The sequence below is a fragment of the Chanodichthys erythropterus genome, chromosome 21, assembly GCF_024489055.1.
Source record: "Chanodichthys erythropterus isolate Z2021 chromosome 21, ASM2448905v1, whole genome shotgun sequence".
Classification (NCBI taxonomy): Eukaryota; Metazoa; Chordata; class Actinopteri; order Cypriniformes; family Xenocyprididae; genus Chanodichthys; species Chanodichthys erythropterus.
In genome coordinates this window covers 34,286,955-34,305,073 of record NC_090241.1, presented here as the reverse complement: position 1 = coordinate 34,305,073, position 18,119 = coordinate 34,286,955, and the positions used below count along the sequence as shown (strand labels likewise).

General features: G+C 38.3%; 1 protein-coding gene across 5 annotated transcripts in view; it reads right to left on the bottom strand.

The window, feature by feature from the left end:
- Positions 1–15,089, bottom strand: part of anks1ab (ankyrin repeat and sterile alpha motif domain containing 1Ab) — a 50,479-nt gene extending 35,390 nt beyond the window's left edge. For all 5 annotated transcript variants that reach the window (XM_067373401.1, XM_067373397.1, XM_067373399.1 and 2 more), the window contains exon 1: positions 14,612–15,089. In XM_067373401.1, the coding sequence (XP_067229502.1) occupies positions 14,612–14,896 (285 nt within the window). In that variant the 5' untranslated portion in view covers positions 14,897–15,089. The remainder of the gene's footprint in view (positions 1–14,611) is intronic.
- Between the last annotated feature and the right edge of the window lie 3,030 nt (positions 15,090–18,119).

The window sequence follows — 18,119 nt, the reverse complement described above, 5'->3', positions numbered from 1 at the left end:
AATTTGGCACACAGTTAGAGGACAGTCTGACCTTTGTCCATAGCAAATTTGGAGTCTCTAACTCAATCCCTCTAGCGCCATCAGCTGTCCAAAGTTGCACTTATGTTTATGTTGATAACTTTTGAACCATAAGGGCTAGAAACAAAATTCTTTTTTCCTCTGATTCCTTGGGTCAAGACGAATCGATTGCACCATATGACGTCATTTTCCGTCATGAAAATTTTTCCGCCATTTTGAATTTTCTGAAAAACGTACTTTTTCGAACTCCTCCTAGGCCGTTACTCCAATTTTCACGAAAATTGAACCAGATCATCTTCAGACCATGCCGACAAAATGTTATGGAATTCAAGTTGATTTCTCAAACCGTTTTCGAAAAACACGCAAACGAATTGTACGTAGTGCTTGCGAAAATAGACATAAGGCTGTATCTCCGCAACGCTTTATCGTATTCAGACCAAACTTGGTAACTGTCATCACAAGCATGACCTGAGGCAACATGCAGCGTTTCGGCGCAGCGCCACCTAGTGGTGCGGAGATATGAAAAATGGCTATTTTTACTTATAACTTCTGATGGGTTTGGCCAAAAATCATGAATTTGGTCTCGTTGGATTCGGGGAATCATGCCGAGTCGAATGATATCCAATTTTCCCATATTGGACATTTTGGCCGTCCATTTTAAATTTGGTGCTAAAATGCTGTATTTTACGAAGACGCATTAGCGTATCGTTATGAAACTCGGTATGGGTCATCAGCACAATGCCCTGAAGGAGCATACCAAGTTTAGGACCAGCGCCACCTTGTGGTCAAAAGTTATAACAAAATTTACAAAAATGCTAATAACTTTTGACTATATTAACCGATTGTAATGAAACTGTTTTCAGTAGATTCCTTGGGTCATGCTGAGAACATAGATATCAAACTTTCCATAGTCAGCTGAACTTCCTGTCCGCCATATTGTTTTTCTTTAAAAACCTACTTTTTCGAACTCCTCCTAGACCGTTGCTCCGATTTTCACCAAAATCGAACCGTATCATCTTCAGACCATGCTGACAAAAAGTTATGGATTTCAAGTCGATAAGTCAAACCGTTTTCGTATACCAGAGCAACGAATTTGAGGCATGATGCAAAAATGACTCTTGAAGCTGTATCTCTGCAATGCTTTATCATATTCAGACCAAACTTGGTATGTGTCATCACAAGCATGACCTGAGGCATCATACAATGTTTCAGCACAGCGCCACCTACTGGAGTGGAGATATGAAAAATGGCTGTTTTTGCTTATAACTTCTGATGGGTTTGACCAAAATTCATAAATTTGGTATGGTTCATCAGGACAATGCCCTGAAGGAGCCTGAGAAGTTTCGGACCAGCACCACCTTGTGGTCAAAAGTTATAACAAAATTGACAAAAATGCTAATAACTTTTGATAATATCTACCGATTGTAATGAAACTGGTCTCAATAGATTCCTTGGGTCATGCTGAGAACATAGATATCAAATTTGCCATATTCAGCTGAACTTCCTGTCCGCCATATTGTTTTTCTTTAAAAACCTACTTTTTCAAACTCCTCCTAGACCTTTGCTCCGATTTTCACCAAAATTGAACCGTATCATCTTCAGACCATGCCGACAAAAAGTTATGGATTTCAAGTTGATAAGTCAAACCGTTTTCGTATACCGGAGCAAAGAATTTGAGAGATGATGCAAAAATTACTCTTGAAGCTGTATCTCTACAATGCTTTGACATATTCAGACCAAACTTGGTACGTGTCATCACAAGCATGACCTGAGGCATCATACAGTGTTTCGGCGCAGCGCCACCTACTGGAGTGGAGATATGAAAAATGGCTATTTTTGCTTATAACTTCTGATGGGTTTGACCAAAATTCATTAATTTGGTATGGGTCATCAGGACAATGCCCTGAAGCAGCCTGAGAAGTTTCGGACCAGCGCCACCTCGTGCTCAAAAGTTATAACAAACTTGACAAAAATGCTAATAACTTTTTTTTCTAATTGCTCACTGCTGCTGTTGGTCTGATGCTCACGGCCATGTTGGCTGGCTTCTTGTGCCGTTTTTGTGCTTGGCCCCGTAATTGCTGCTTGCAGCTATATTTAGGGGCCAAGCACCGAAGGTGCTTAGGCACCTATTGTTATTGTTGGCGTTCCGTACGCTTATTATTATTCTTCCGCTTCTTCTTCCGCTCTTGAAGTCTATGGCAGCCCATAGAACCGCTTGCGGGAAAGTTGTGAAATTTGGCACACAGTTAGAGGACAGTCTGACCTTTGTCCATAGCAAATTTGGAGTCTCTAACTCAATCCCTCTAGCGCCATCAGCTGTCCAAAGTTGCACTTATGTTTATGTTAATAACTTTTGAACCATAAGGGCTAGAAACAAAATTCTTTTTTCCTCTGATTCCTTGGGTCAAGACGAATCGATTGCACCATATGACGTCATTTTCCGTCATGAAAATTTTTCCGCCATTTTGAATTTTCTGAAAAACGTACTTTTTCGAACTCCTCCTAGGCCGTTACTCCAATTTTCACGAAAATTGAACCAGATCATCTTCAGACCATGCCGACAAAATGTTATGGAATTCAAGTTGATTTCTCAAACCGTTTTCGAAAAACACGCAAACGAATTGTACGCGTAGTGCTTGCGAAAATAGACATAAGGCTGTATCTCCGCAACGCTTTATCGTATTCAGACCAAACTTGGTAACTGTCATCACAAGCATGACCTGAGGCAACATGCAGCGTTTCGGCGCAGCGCCACCTAGTGGTGCGGAGATATGAAAAATGGCTATTTTTACTTATAACTTCTGATGGGTTTGGCCAAAAATCATGAATTTGGTCTCGTTGGATTCGGGGAATCATGCCGAGTCGAATGATATCCAATTTTCCCATATTGGACATTTTGGCCGTCGGCCATTTTAAATTTGGTGCTAAAATGCTGTATTTTACGAACGCATTAGCGTATCGTTATGAAACTCGGTATGGGTCATCAGCACAATGCCCTGAAGGAGCATACCAAGTTTAGGACCAGCGCCACCTTGTGGTCAAAAGTTATAACAAAATTTACAAAAATGCTAATAACTTTTGACTATATTAACCGATTGTAATGAAACTGTTTTCAGTAGATTCCTTGGGTCATGCTGAGAACATAGATATCAAACTTTCCATAGTCAGCTGAACTTCCTGTCCGCCATATTGTTTTTCTTTAAAAACCTACTTTTTCGAACTCCTCCTAGACCGTTGCTCCGATTTTCACCAAAATCGAACCGTATCATCTTCAGACCATGCTGACAAAAAGTTATGGATTTCAAGTCGATAAGTCAAACCGTTTTCGTATACCAGAGCAACGAATTTGAGGCATGATGCAAAAATGACTCTTGAAGCTGTATCTCTGCAATGCTTTATCATATTCAGACCAAACTTGGTATGTGTCATCACAAGCATGACCTGAGGCATCTTACAATGTTTCAGCACAGCGCCACCTACTGGAGTGGAGATATGAAAAATGGCTGTTTTTGCTTATAACTTCTGATGGGTTTGACCAAAATTCATAAATTTGGTATGGTTCATCAGGACAATGCCCTGAAGGAGCCTGAGAAGTTTCGGACCAGCACCACCTTGTGGTCAAAAGTTATAACAAAATTGACAAAAATGCTAATAACTTTTGATAATATCTACCGATTGTAATGAAACTGGTCTCAATAGATTCCTTGGGTCATGCTGAGAACATAGATATCAAATTTGCCATATTCAGCTGAACTTCCTGTCCGCCATATTGTTTTTCTTTAAAAACCTACTTTTTCAAACTCCTCCTAGACCTTTGCTCCGATTTTCACCAAAATTGAACCGTATCATCTTCAGACCATGCCGACAAAAAGTTATGGATTTCAAGTTGATAAGTCAAACCGTTTTCGTATACCGGAGCAAAGAATTTGAGAGATGATGCAAAAATTACTCTTGAAGCTGTATCTCTACAATGCTTTGACATATTCAGACCAAACTTGGTACGTGTCATCACAAGCATGACCTGAGGCATCATACAGTGTTTCGGCGCAGCGCCACCTAGTGGAGATATGAAAAATGGCTATTTTTGCTTATAACTTCTGATGGGTTTGACCAAAATTCATTAATTTGGTATGGGTCATCAGGACAATGCCCTGAAGCAGCCTGAGAAGTTTCGGACCAGCGCCACCTCGTGCTCAAAAGTTATAACAAACTTGACAAAAATGCTAATAACTTTTTTTTCTAATTGCTCACTGCTGCTGTTGGTCTGATGCTCACGGCCATGTTGGCTGGCTTCTTGTGCCGTTTTTGTGCTTGGCCCCGTAATTGCTGCTTGCAGCTATATTTATTATTCTTCTTCTTCTTCCGCTCTTGAAGTCTATGGCAGCCCATAGAACCGCTTGCGGGAAAGTTGTGAAATTTGGCACACAGTTAGAGGACAGAATGACCTTTGTCCATAGCAAATTTGGAGTCTCTAACTCAATCCCTCTAGCGCCACCAGCTGTCCAAATTTGCACTTATGTTTATGCTAATAACTTTTGAACCATAAGGGCTAGAAACAAAATTCTTTTTTCCTATGATTCCTTGGGTCAAGACGAATCGATTGCATCATATGACGTCATTTTCCGTCATGAAAATTTTTCCTGCCATTTTGAATTTTCTGAAAACGTACTTTTTCGAACTCCTCCTAGGCCGTTAGTCCGATTTTCATGAAAATTAAACCAGATCATCTTCAGACCATGGTGACAAAAAGTTATGGAATTCAAGTCGATTGCTCAAACCGTTTTCGAAAAACACACGAACGAATTGTACGTAGCGCTTGCGAAAATAGAAGTAAGGCTGTATCTCTGCAACACTTTATCATATTCAGACCAAACTTGATACATGTCTTCACAAGCATGACCTGAGGCACCATGCAGTGTTTCGGCTCAGCGCCACCTACTGGTGCGGAGATATGAAAAATGGATATTTTTGCTTATAACTTCTGATGGGTTTGTCCAAAAATCATAAATTTGGTCTTGTTGGATTCGGGGTATCATGCCGAGTCAAATGATATCCAATTTTCCCATATCGGACATTTTGGCCGTCGGCTATTTTGAATTTCGTGCTAAAATGCTGTATTTTACGAACGCATTAGCGTATCGTTACGAAACTCGGTATGGGTCCCCACCACAATACCCTGAAGGAGCCTGAGAAGTTTTAGCACTGCGCCACCTTGTGGTCAAAAGTTATAACAAAATTTACAGAAATGCTAATAACTTTTGAGTATATTAACCGATTGTAATGAAACTGTTTTCAGTAGATTCCTTGGGTCATGCTGAGAACATAGATATCAAACTTTCCATAGTCAGCTGAACTTCCTGTCCGCTGTATTGTTTTTCTTTAAAAACCTACTTTTTCGAACTCCTCCTAGACCGTTGCTCCGATTTTCACCAAAATTGAACCGTATCATCTTCAGACCATGCTGACAAAAAGTTATGGATTTCAAGTCGATAAGTCAAACCGTTTTCGCATACCAGAGCAACGAATTTGAGGCATGATGCAAAAATGACTCTTGAAGCTGTATCTCTGCTATGCTTTATCATATTCAGACCAAACTTGGTATGTGTCATCACAAGCATGACCTGAGGCATCATACAATGTTTCAGCACAGCGCCACCTACTGGAGTGGAGATATGAAAAATGGCTGTTTTTGCTTATAACTTCTGATGGGTTTGACCAAAATTCATAAATTTGGTATGGTTCATCAGGACAATGCCCTGAAGGAGCCTGAGAAGTTTCGGACCAGCACCACCTTGTGGTCAAAAGTTATAACAAAATTTACAAAAATGCTAATAACTTTTGTCTATATTAACCAATTGTAATGAAACTGGTCTCAGTAGATTCCTTGGGTCATGCTGAGAACAAAGATATCAAATTTGCCATAGTCAGCTGAAATTCCTGTCCGCCATATTGTTTTACTTTAAAAACCTACTTTTTCGAACTCCTCCTAGACCGTTGCTCCGATTTTCACCAAAATTGAACCGTATCATCTTCAGACCATGCCGACAAAAAGTTATGGATTTCAAGTTGATAAGTCAAACCGTTTTCGTATACCAGAGCAAAACATTTGAGATATGATGCAAAAATGACTCTTGAAGCTGTATCTCTGCAATGCTTTATCATATTCAGACCAAACTTGGTACGTGTCATCACAAGCATGACCTGAGGCATCATACAGTGTTTCGGCGCAGCGCCACCTACTGGAGTGGAGATATGAATAATGGCTATTTTTGCTTATAACTTCTGATGGGTTTGACCAAAATTCATTAATTTGGTATGGGTCATCAGGACAATGCCCTGAAGCAGCCTGAGAAGTTTCGGACCAGCGCCACCTTGTGGTCAAAAGTTATAACAAAATTGACAAAAATGCTAATAACTTTTTTTTCTAATTGCTCACTGCTGCTGTTGGTCTGATGCTCCCAGCCATGTTGGCTGGCTTCTGCCGTTTTTGTGCTTGGCCCCGTAATTGCTGCTTGCAGCTATATTTATTATTATTATTATTATTGCTATTATAATTACTACTATTATCATTACTATCAATGGCTGTATCAATATTATTAGGGGCCAAGCACCGAAGGTGCTTAGGCACCTATTGTTATTGTTGGCGTTCCGTACGCTTATTATTATTCTTCCGCTTCTTCTTCCGCTCTTGAAGTCTATGGCAGCCCATAGAACCGCTTGCGGGAAAGTTGTGAAATTTGGCACACAGTTAGAGGACAGTCTGACCTTTGTCCATAGCAAATTTGGAGTCTCTAACTCAATCCCTCTAGCGCCATCAGCTGTCCAAAGTTGCACTTATGTTTATGTTAATAACTTTTGAACCATAAGGGCTAGAAACAAAATTCTTTTTTCCTCTGATTCCTTGGGTCAAGACGAATCGATTGCACTATATGACGTCATTTTCCGTCATGAAAATTTTTCCGCCATTTTGAATTTTCTGAAAAACGTACTTTTTCGAACTCCTCCTAGGCCGTTACTCCAATTTTCACGAAAATTGAACCAGATCATCTTCAGACCATGCCGACAAAATGTTATGGAATTCAAGTTGATTTCTCAAACCGTTTTCGAAAAACACGCAAACGAATTGTACGTAGTGCTTGCGAAAATAGACATAAGGCTGTATCTCCGCAACGCTTTATCGTATTCAGACCAAACTTGGTAACTGTCATCACAAGCATGACCTGAGGCAACATGCAGCGTTTCGGCGCAGCGCCACCTAGTGGTGCGGAGATATGAAAAATGGCTATTTTTACTTATAACTTCTGATGGGTTTGGCCAAAAATCATGAATTTGGTCTCGTTGGAGTCTGGGAATCATGCCGAGTCGAATGATATCCAATTTTCCCATATTGGACATTTTGGCCGTCGGCCATTTTAAATTTGGTGCTAAAATGCTGTATTTTACGAACGCATTAGCGTATCGTTATGAAACTCGGTATGGGTCATCAGCACAATGCCCTGAAGGAGCATACCAAGTTTAGGACCAGCGCCACCTTGTGGTCAAAAGTTATAACAAAATTTACAAAAATGCTAATAACTTTTGACTATATTAACCGATTGTAATGAAACTGTTTTCAGTAGATTCCTTGGGTCATGCTGAGAACATAGATATCAAACTTTCCATAGTCAGCTGAACTTCCTGTCCGCCATATTGTTTTTCTTTAAAAACCTACTTTTTCGAACTCCTCCTAGACCGTTGCTCCGATTTTCACCAAAATCGAACCGTATCATCTTCAGACCATGCTGACAAAAAGTTATGGATTTCAAGTCGATAAGTCAAACCGTTTTCGTATACCAGAGCAACGAATTTGAGGCATGATGCAAAAATGACTCTTGAAGCTGTATCTCTGCAATGCTTTATCATATTCAGACCACACTTGGTATGTGTCATCACAAGCATGACCTGAGGCATCATACAATGTTTCAGCACAGCGCCACCAACTGGAGTGGAGATATGAAAAATGGCTGTTTTTGCTTATAACTTCTGATGGGTTTGACCAAAATTCATAAATTTGGTATGGTTCATCAGGACAATGCCCTGAAGGAGCCTGAGAAGTTTCGGACCAGCACCACCTTGTGGTCAAAAGTTATAACAAAATTGACAAAAATGCTAATAACTTTTGATAATATCTACCGATTGTAATGAAACTGGTCTCAATAGATTCCTTGGGTCATGCTGAGAACATAGATATCAAATTTGCCATATTCAGCTGAACTTCCTGTCCGCCATATTGTTTTTCTTTAAAAACCTACTTTTTCAAACTCCTCCTAGACCTTTGCTCCGATTTTCACCAAAATTGAACCGTATCATCTTCAGACCATGCCGACAAAAAGTTATGGATTTCAAGTTGATAAGTCAAACCGTTTTCGTATACCGGAGCAAAGAATTTGAGAGATGATGCAAAAATTACTCTTGAAGCTGTATCTCTACAATGCTTTGACATATTCAGACCAAACTTGGTACGTGTCATCACAAGCATGACCTGAGGCATCATACAGTGTTTCGGCGCAGCGCCACCTACTGGAGTGGAGATATGAAAAATGGCTATTTTTGCTTATAACTTCTGATGGGTTTGACCAAAATTCATTAATTTGGTATGGGTCATCAGGACAATGCCCTGAAGCAGCCTGAGAAGTTTCGGACCAGCGCCACCTCGTGCTCAAAAGTTATAACAAACTTGACAAAAATGCTAATAACTTTTTTTTCTAATTGCTCACTGCTGCTGTTGGTCTGATGCTCACGGCCATGTTGGCTGGCTTCTTGTGCCGTTTTTGTGCTTGGCCCCGTAATTGCTGCTTGCAGCTATATTTATTATTATTATTATTATTATTATTATTATTATTGCTATTACTACTGCTACTATTATCTTATTTGTCCTCTTCCTGATCCTTTAACCTCCCCCCTCATTCCGGATGAAATGAGTATATTCGTTAATATGTTTATCATTACTACTACTGCTAATACTATTATTACTATTTGTCATTTCTTATTAATTGGATTTATCATTATTATTATTGTTATTATTATTGTTATTATTATTATTATTATTATTATTAATAATATTGCTATTACTGTTACTTTTGTCATCTTTCTCATCCCTCATTTATCGTTTTTTTTTTTTTTTTTTTTTCTTTCTTTCTTTCTCCTCTTGTGTGATACTATTACCCTCTTCATCATTATTATTGTCATATATATTCATATATATTTCCACTACCACACCCAGTTACACTTACATTCACACACACAAACACACCCAAATTGTACTGTTATGTATGTTTTGTTGGTCTTTGTATTTGTTTTCTGCATTTAATTTGTTTTCTGTAATTATTGTAATTGTCTGTTTTGCATAATAAAAAAAGGAAAAAAAAATAATAAAAAAAAAAATAACATGCAATTCCGACTTTAGATCTCGCAATTCCGACTTTATTTCTCTCAATTCCGACTTCATATCTCGCAATTCCAACTTTATAACTCACAATTCCGACTTTATTTCTTGCAATTCCAACTTTATTTCTCGCAATTCCGACTTTATAACTCGCAATTCTGACTTTATAACTCGCAATTCTGACTTTATATCTCGCAATTCTGACTTTATTTCTTGCAATTCCGACTTTATATCTCGCAATTCCGACTTTATATCTCGCAATTCCGACTTTATTTCTCGCAATTCCGACTTTATTTCTCGCAATTCCGACTTTATACCTCGCAATTCCGACTTTATTTCTCGCAATTCCGACTTTATACCTCGCAATTCCGACTTTATTTCTCGCAATTCCGACTTTATAACTCGCAATTCTGACTTAGCAATTACAACTTTTTATCAAGCAATTCTGACTTTATAACTCGCAATTCCGACTTTATTTCTTGCAATTCCGTCTTTATATCTCGCAATTCCGACTTTATTTCTTGCAATTTCCGGCTTTATATCTCACAATTCCGACTTTATTTCTCGCAATTCCGACTTTATTTCTCGCAATTCCGACTTTATATCTCGCAATTCCGACTTTATTTCTCGCAATTCCGACTTTATAACTCACAATTCCGACTTTATAACTCACAATTCCGACTTTATAACTCGCAATTCTGACTTAGCAATTACAACTTTATATCAAGCAATTCCGACTTTATAACTCGCAATTATGACTTTTTATGTCGCAATTCCGACTTTATAACTCGCAATTACGACTTTTTATCTAGCAATTCCGACTTTATTTCTCGCAATTCTGACTTTATATCTCGCAATTCTGACTTTATTTCTCGCAATTCCGACTTTATTTCTCGCAATTCTGACTTTATAACTCGCAATTCCGACTTTATAACTCGCAATTCTGACTTAGCAATTACAACTTTATATCAAGCAATTCCGACTTTATAACTCGCAATTACGACTTTATATCTCGCAATTACGACTTTATAACTCGCAATTCTGACTTAGCAATTACGACTTTATATCTCGCAATTCCGACTTTATAACTCGCAATTCTGACTTAGCAATTACAACTTTTTATCAAGCAATTCTGACTTTATAACTCGCAATTCCGACTTTATTTCTTGCAATTCCGTCTTTATATCTCGCAATTCCGACTTTATTTCTTGCAATTCCGACTTTATATCTCACAATTCCGACTTTATTTCTCGCAATTCCGACTTTATTTCTCGCAATTCCGACTTTATTTCTCGCAATTCCGACTTTATTTCTCGCAATTACGACTTTATAACTCACAATTACGACTTTATAACTCGCAATTCTGACTTAGCAATTACAACTTTATATCAAGAAATTCCGACTTTATAACTCGCAATTACGACTTTATATCTCGCTATTACAACTTTATAACTCGCAATTCTGACTTAGCAATTACAACTTTATATCAAGAAATTCCGACTTTATAACTCGCAATTACGACTTTTTATCTCGCAATTCCGACTTTTTAACTCACAATTGCAAGAAAAACAGTCAGAATTATGAGGTAAAAAGTTGCAACTACCTTTTTTATTTAGTGGTGGAAACAAGCTTCCATACATCTCTTCTCACAACCATCTAATCAATTCACCACAGACAAAATCAAGCCCCGCCCTACATTTTTCACACAGATATACATCACAGTTGGGAAGAAAAGATGATCACAACTTCTGTTTCATGCTGATTTTAACTGTGGGAAGATCCCCAGGATTGAGTGGGTTATTGCTTTATTTTATTCACTGAAAACACTCATACATTTGCCTAGTCAGATACCATTACAACAGCTGACAGCATCAATAATCGTGATCAGTGATTTAATCAACATGCATGTTTGTCATTGTCCCTGATGTGAACCGCTAATCAGCACAAGGTGTGAATGCAGCGGCTGCACTCATTCGGGCTCTGACTAAAGCTGTGGCACGAGGGGAGGGGAGCTGTTGTGTGTGCAGCGTGGGCCGACCCCTGGGAAGCTTCCTGAGAAGATGCGGAGTGACAGTTAAGGCCCAATTAGCCCTGTGTGCTGTGGCCAGCATAGAGCAGCAGAAGGACTGATGGGCCCAGCCAAGCGTTCAGCATTCAGCCACTGGCGCTGATACTGTCAAGACTCACTGCCTCGTCTTCCTCCCTTCCTCCTCATGCTTACGCACTGCCAGAGTTTCTTTCCCACCCACAACTAGAGGTGGAGAATGTTACTTTTAAAAGTAACACGTTACATTGGTTCGCTACCTGTGATAAAAGGTCCAAAAATGAAAAATGTTACATTGTTGCTTTTTATTCAAAGTAGCAAGATTTTATTCATATCTCTCTTAAAAAAATCTGTCATTGTTTACTTGATTTTGTTCTGAATCATTTATTTTAGTTATTTAAATACTATTATAGCTGTTATTTTTTTTTGTATTTGTATTTTTGTAATTTTTAAAATATTTTTCACATAGACTGTAAAAAAAGATGGACGACGCGACGCCGCTTCCTTTCATTGTATTGAACTGAAGCCAAAATGGGCCGATGAATGGGCGCTGACACGTTACGCAATACGTCAAAAAAAAAAAAGTTTGGAGCCTGGGCATGCGCAGAAGGAATCGTCAGTGGAGCCCGGAGGCGGAGTCGCGGAGTCTTCCGCCCAGACGACTGCGTCATCATTCATGTATTTTAAATAGGGTATATAAATTATACACAATTTAAAATTCTACCCATAAAATAATAGGCTGTTCTGTTTCTAGAGCAATAATATTTTTTGAAACAGCAAATTCAGTAGATAAAATCAATATAGTATGCCACTAGAAACAACTCTAAATTGTCAGAAACGGTCCTGCCATTTTAAATCAAGTTCAACTAACGTTACAGGAGATCGATTGCTGTAATTAGAGTAGGCTATCATTAGTTTTGTCCTGCTAATATTATTTTATACCCATAAAAATAATAAGTAACTGCCAGATAACAATCACCTGCTTTTTCCCGACATGGATAACATTAGGTGTGTTATCTTAACTAATAACATTTATTAATTAGCTTATAACGCCCATATTTAATGTTACAGAAAAAAGTTCACTTTTCAGGACGTATGAAACACACCGATTTTTCATTTTAGTTACACTTTTTTAGTATATGCTTTTTTCATTTTTATTCATTTTTATTTTTTTTAAAGGGGTGGTTGCTTATGATTTTTTAACTTTAGTTAGTGTGTAATGTTGCTGTTTGAACATCAACAACATCTGCAAATTTGCAATGCTCACAGTTCAGAGCAAAGGGAGATATTTTCTTTTAAAGAATTTTCTGTTTAAGGACTACAACAAACAGCTGATATGGACTACAACAAGCTTCTTCCCGGGTTGGTGACATCACAAACCCCAAATTTTACATAAACCCCGCCCCCAAGAACACGCAACAAAGGCGGTGAGGCCATGTTGGGCTGCTTTAGAGAAGAGGAAGAGTTGTTGTAGTAGAGTGTTGTTAGTCATGCTGTCATTTTACGCCGGACTGCTTCACAAACGAGGGTCAATTCAACGCTGGATTTGCTCAAAAGATGAACATGACGGCACATGCTAGCGGATGAGTTGAATCAACTCCACAGCACCTACATCAATTTATCCAGTAATCATTCAGAAACATCCAGTTTCATTCTAAAAGTTGTAACTTCTTCCTGAGTCTCTCCATCAGTGTCGACTCCGCTTTGAACAATGTAAGGCTGAACACCGTTACTGACAATCCTCATTTTGGCTGCGTGAGATTTTCCAGATTTGTTGTTGTTAAACAACTGAAGCGTGAGCTGTTAAAGCTCCGCCCTCTTCTGGAAAGTGGGCCAGGAGCAGCAGCTCATTTGCATTTAAAGGGACACACCCAAATAGGGGCAAATTTGACAAGCTATAATAAATGATCTCTGAGGTATTTTGAGCTGAAACTTCACAGAAAGGGGAAATTATAGGTGTGAAAAGGGCATTATAGGTCCCCTTTAAATAGTAATATTTAAGTTTAATTTATTTTTATTTATACAGCTTGAGTTTTTGTAATTTTAATACTTGAAATTTAATTCATTTTATTTCAGATGGTTGCCAAGGAAACATTTCTAAAATTATTACATGACTATGCTATGGTAAAGGGAGACTGTGGTAATTTTAAAATGGTAATTTTCAGTAATAAAAAGTAGTGTCTTTTCCAGAATGCTACCTCTATGCTTGGCTAGTTGTATTTTTTTTTTTTTTTTGAACAAGGTTGACATACTGTACTTTGCATGCAACACCTACACCCCATACTGTATCAGCGTTTTTGTCAATTATAATAGCAGAGATAAAGCTTTATTGCACCACGCTGCTTCTGTATAGACACTGTGTCACATACACTACATAGGCCTAAGGCACTACATTATGGGGAAGAGAGATATTAAACATTGCATTTGCCAGTAAATAAGACTAAATAGAAAACTAACAAACATACATACACTACCGTTAAAAAGTTCGGGGTCGGTAAAATATTCTAATGTGTTTTTGAAAGAAGTCTCTTCTGCTCACCAAGGCATATTTCATTTTATTTGATCAAAACACAGTAAATATTGTAAAATATTTAAAATAACTGCTTTCTATTGTAATATATTGTAAAATGTAATTATTCCTGTGATCAAAGCTAAATTTTCCAGTCTTCAGAGTCACATGATCCTTCAGAAATCATTCTAATATGCTGATTTTCTGCTTAAGAAACATTTCTGATTATTATCAATGTTGAAAACAGTTGTGCTGCTTCATATCTTTGTGGAAACCTGTGATGCATGATTCTTTGAATGAATAAAAGGTTCAGAAGAACAACATTTATTTGAAATAGAAATATTTTGTAACATCACAAATGTCTGTACTGTTATTTCCATCAATTTAATGCATAAATGCAAAAAGAAAAGAAAAAACATACTGACCCGAAACTTTTGAACAGAAGTGTATTTTAAAAAAGTAACTTGGGTATTATAGTGTAAATTCAAAACATTAGTTGTCACACGTCACACACAACCCTGCTCACATCTTACAATCTCTCTTGTTTGTCCCTCATGAGAGGAAGTGTCATGTTCTCCCTCCTCTGCTCTTTAATCTGAAGTTCATCAGCTCTTACCTCATCCCATTCAGAGGCAAACGAAGGCATCTGCTCCATTTCCTTCCTCACATCGGCACAGTTGGACAGGGATTCGCTCCGGCCACCTAGAGGCCCGTCGTCCTCACAATGAGGGGAAGCCAGCAGGTCGGAGTCTGATTTAGAAAGGCTGCATGCCAACTTCAGATGCCCAGGTGGTTTCCTCAAAGCTTGGGGTGACGGCGCGGATGACCCATTGCTCTCGGTCTGGTCCGGACGGGCCGATTGGGCATTGGTTTGATGAGCGTCCAGTGCGGGATTGGACATTCCGGATTTTCCTGTCCTTAACAGCAAAGCAGGGGTCTGTCTGGGGGTCTGGGCACAAATCCTCTTTACCTACAATAAGCAGACTATTAGTCCTTGTCCACCTGGTATTATTCAGCGTAAGCCTGTATTATCCATCGAATTAAACTTAAACTTAATAGCCTCCCTGATCTTAAGCAGTACTAACCACTGTAAGCACTCGTGGTACTAGTGTTTTTGAACCAGGGAGGATGTAGGTGCCTGATCTACATTGTCACAGGGTTCCACCCACAGCCTGTGTTTCTTCACCCTCCCCTTGCCAAGAAACTCCAGGTTTTTTTTGAAAGACTCTTTCCTTCCCCTCCCTCCCTGCCTGTCTGTTTTACTCACTACTACAGTCACAATAGACGCCTCTGCAGAAGCTTGCACCCTAAAAACAACCCGAAAACAATTGATCACAAATCACTCGACAACATAGATTAAAAAGTGCATTATAGAGCTTGAAATAACAGCTAAAGAAACAAAGAGGTTGGACTCTTAAAGAAGAGTTATTTAAATAATTAAAAGCAATTAAATTCATTTATTAATATAATAATTAAATTAAAAATAAATAAACAATTTAAATTTAATCAACTTTTTATTACATTTTATTACATTAGTTCAATTTAGAACAATATGTTGAAATTGTTCTTTAGGGTTAGGGTATATTACAAACCCGGCGATGCAAGTGTTCCAGAATAATATTTGTTCAACCTACATCAACATCTCTAAAGCGAATCCTTGTTAAATGTTAAATTGAGCATGCAAGCACACATTATTTTAAAACACAAACCTTTTGCTTTATATTAAGTTACTCACTTCGTTGTCTCCTGTTGTGGTTGGTTCTCCCAGTCTTCCTTGTCGTCACACACTAGCTGACACAGCGATGGCTACTAGATCCAAGGACTGGCCTTATTATAACTGACAGGCTGGCTAATCAGGTTACTGAGACTCTCACACAGGCTGGTGGGCCTGGCTATTCACTTTACATGATGCAAGTAGCTGGGTCATTCTCTAAGCAACTTTGATTTAAAATAACAGCACTGTTTTCCAAATATGCCGCAAGGAAATCCACTGCACATTATACTGAATAGAGTGAGCACAAGTTATTACAATGGTAATGTAATGCCATTGGTAAACAATAGGGTTAGACTCTTAGAGGAGGAATTCATTAAATAATTTTTTTAAATAATCAATTAAAATAATAAATAAATTTAAAATTATAAAAAATTATAAATAATAAAAATCTAACTTTTTCCATGATTAAGTGCTATAATCGGGTCCCCGGTTCATCTACCAACCCAGAAAATATGAAAAAGTACCACCCCGTAACTTTGTTTTGGTAAGACTTTCTCTGCAAGCATGTGCATAAAAAACGAGCTGCTCAGATTTCGCTCCCCTTAAGGGTTAGTTCACCAAAAAATGAAAATAATGTCATTTATTACTCACCCTCATGTTATTCTACACCCCTAAGACCTTCATTCATCTGCGGGATGCAAATTAAGATTTTTTGTTGAAATCTGATGGCTCAGTGAGGCCTGCATATACAGCAATGGTATTTCCTCTCTCAAGATCCATAAAGGTACTAAAAACATATTTAAATCAGTTCATGTGAGTTCGGTAGTTCTACTTTAATATTATAAAGCGATGAGAATATTTTTTGTGTGCCAAAAAAAACCAAAATAACGACTTTTTAACAATATCTAGTGATGGCCGATTCGATTTCAAAACACTGCTTCTTGAAGCTTCTGAGCTTTACGGATCAAATCAGTGGTTCGGAGCGCCAAAGTCACGTGATTTCAGCAGTTTGGTGGTTTGATACACTGCTCCAAAGCAGTGTTTTGAAATTGCCCATCACTAGATATTGTAAAAAAGTCTATTTTGTTTTGTTTTGGCGCACAAAAAATATTTTTGTCGCTTTAAGATAGAACCACTGAATCACATGAACTGATTTAAATATCTTTTTAGTACCTTTATGGATCTTGAGAGAGGAAGTACCATTGCTGTCTATGCAGGCCTCGCTGAGCCATCGGATTTCATCAAAAATATCTTAATTTGTGTTCCGAAGATGAACGAAGGTCTTACGGTGTAGAACGACATGAGGGTGTGTAATAAATGACATTATTTTCATTTTTCGGTGAACTAACACTTTAATCTGCACGCTTCCACAAACGGTGCCGCCATTTTGTTTTCACAAGCGACAACGGTGTACCAGCTCTAACATTATGGAAAAGTTTGAGCAAAGCATGCTAACTGTTCTGTCGTTGGCTGCACAGAACACTATTTTTGAATCAGCATTTGATAGCAATCATAAACTTTAGCCTGGTGTGTATGGCTCTGTTTGGCAAAAAAAAGATTAACATGATGGCACATGCTAGTCGATGAGTTGAATCAACTCCACAGCAACTACATATATTTATCCACTAACCATTCAGAAACATCCAGTTTCATTCTAAAAGTTGTAACTTCTTCCTGAGTCTCTCCATCAGTGTCGACTCCGCTTTGAACAATGTAAAGCTGAACACCAACACTGACAATCCTCATTTTGGCTGCGTGAGATTCTCCAGCTTTGTTGTTGTTGAGCAACCGAAGCGCGAGCTGTTAAAGCTCCGCCCTCTTCTGGAAAGGGGGCGGGGAGCAGCAGCTCATTTGCATTTAAAGGGACACACACAAAAACAGCGTGTTTTTGCTCACACCCAAATAGGGGCAAATTTGACATGCTATAATAAATGATCTAAGCTGAAACTTCAGACACATTCTGGGGACACCAGAGACTTATATTACATCTTGTGAAAAGGGGCATAATAGGCCCTCTTTAATTAAAAATGTGCATTGGATTTCTTAACTGCATAATTGGAAAGTTATTTTAGATCACAGTTTATTATTCACACAGAATAAAGAGTGCACAAATAAAACCATGTCCAAAAACATGGCGATAGTTTTTTTTTTTTCTAGTTGTTTGATATTTATTGGGTATGTACCATGACTTGTTGGACATATTTTTTGAAGAAGACAACCTTTGCGCACCGTGTGAATACGATGAAAATTACATTTGGCAATAATTTAATATCGTTGTATATTTTACCTTTATGCTACCATGGCAGGCCTACTGGTTTGTATGAATGCTCCGGATTACGACACGCCGCAGTCGAATAGCAACAGCTGACGTTCCCCCGCACCATAGTTACGTCGTGCGTTACGTCACGCC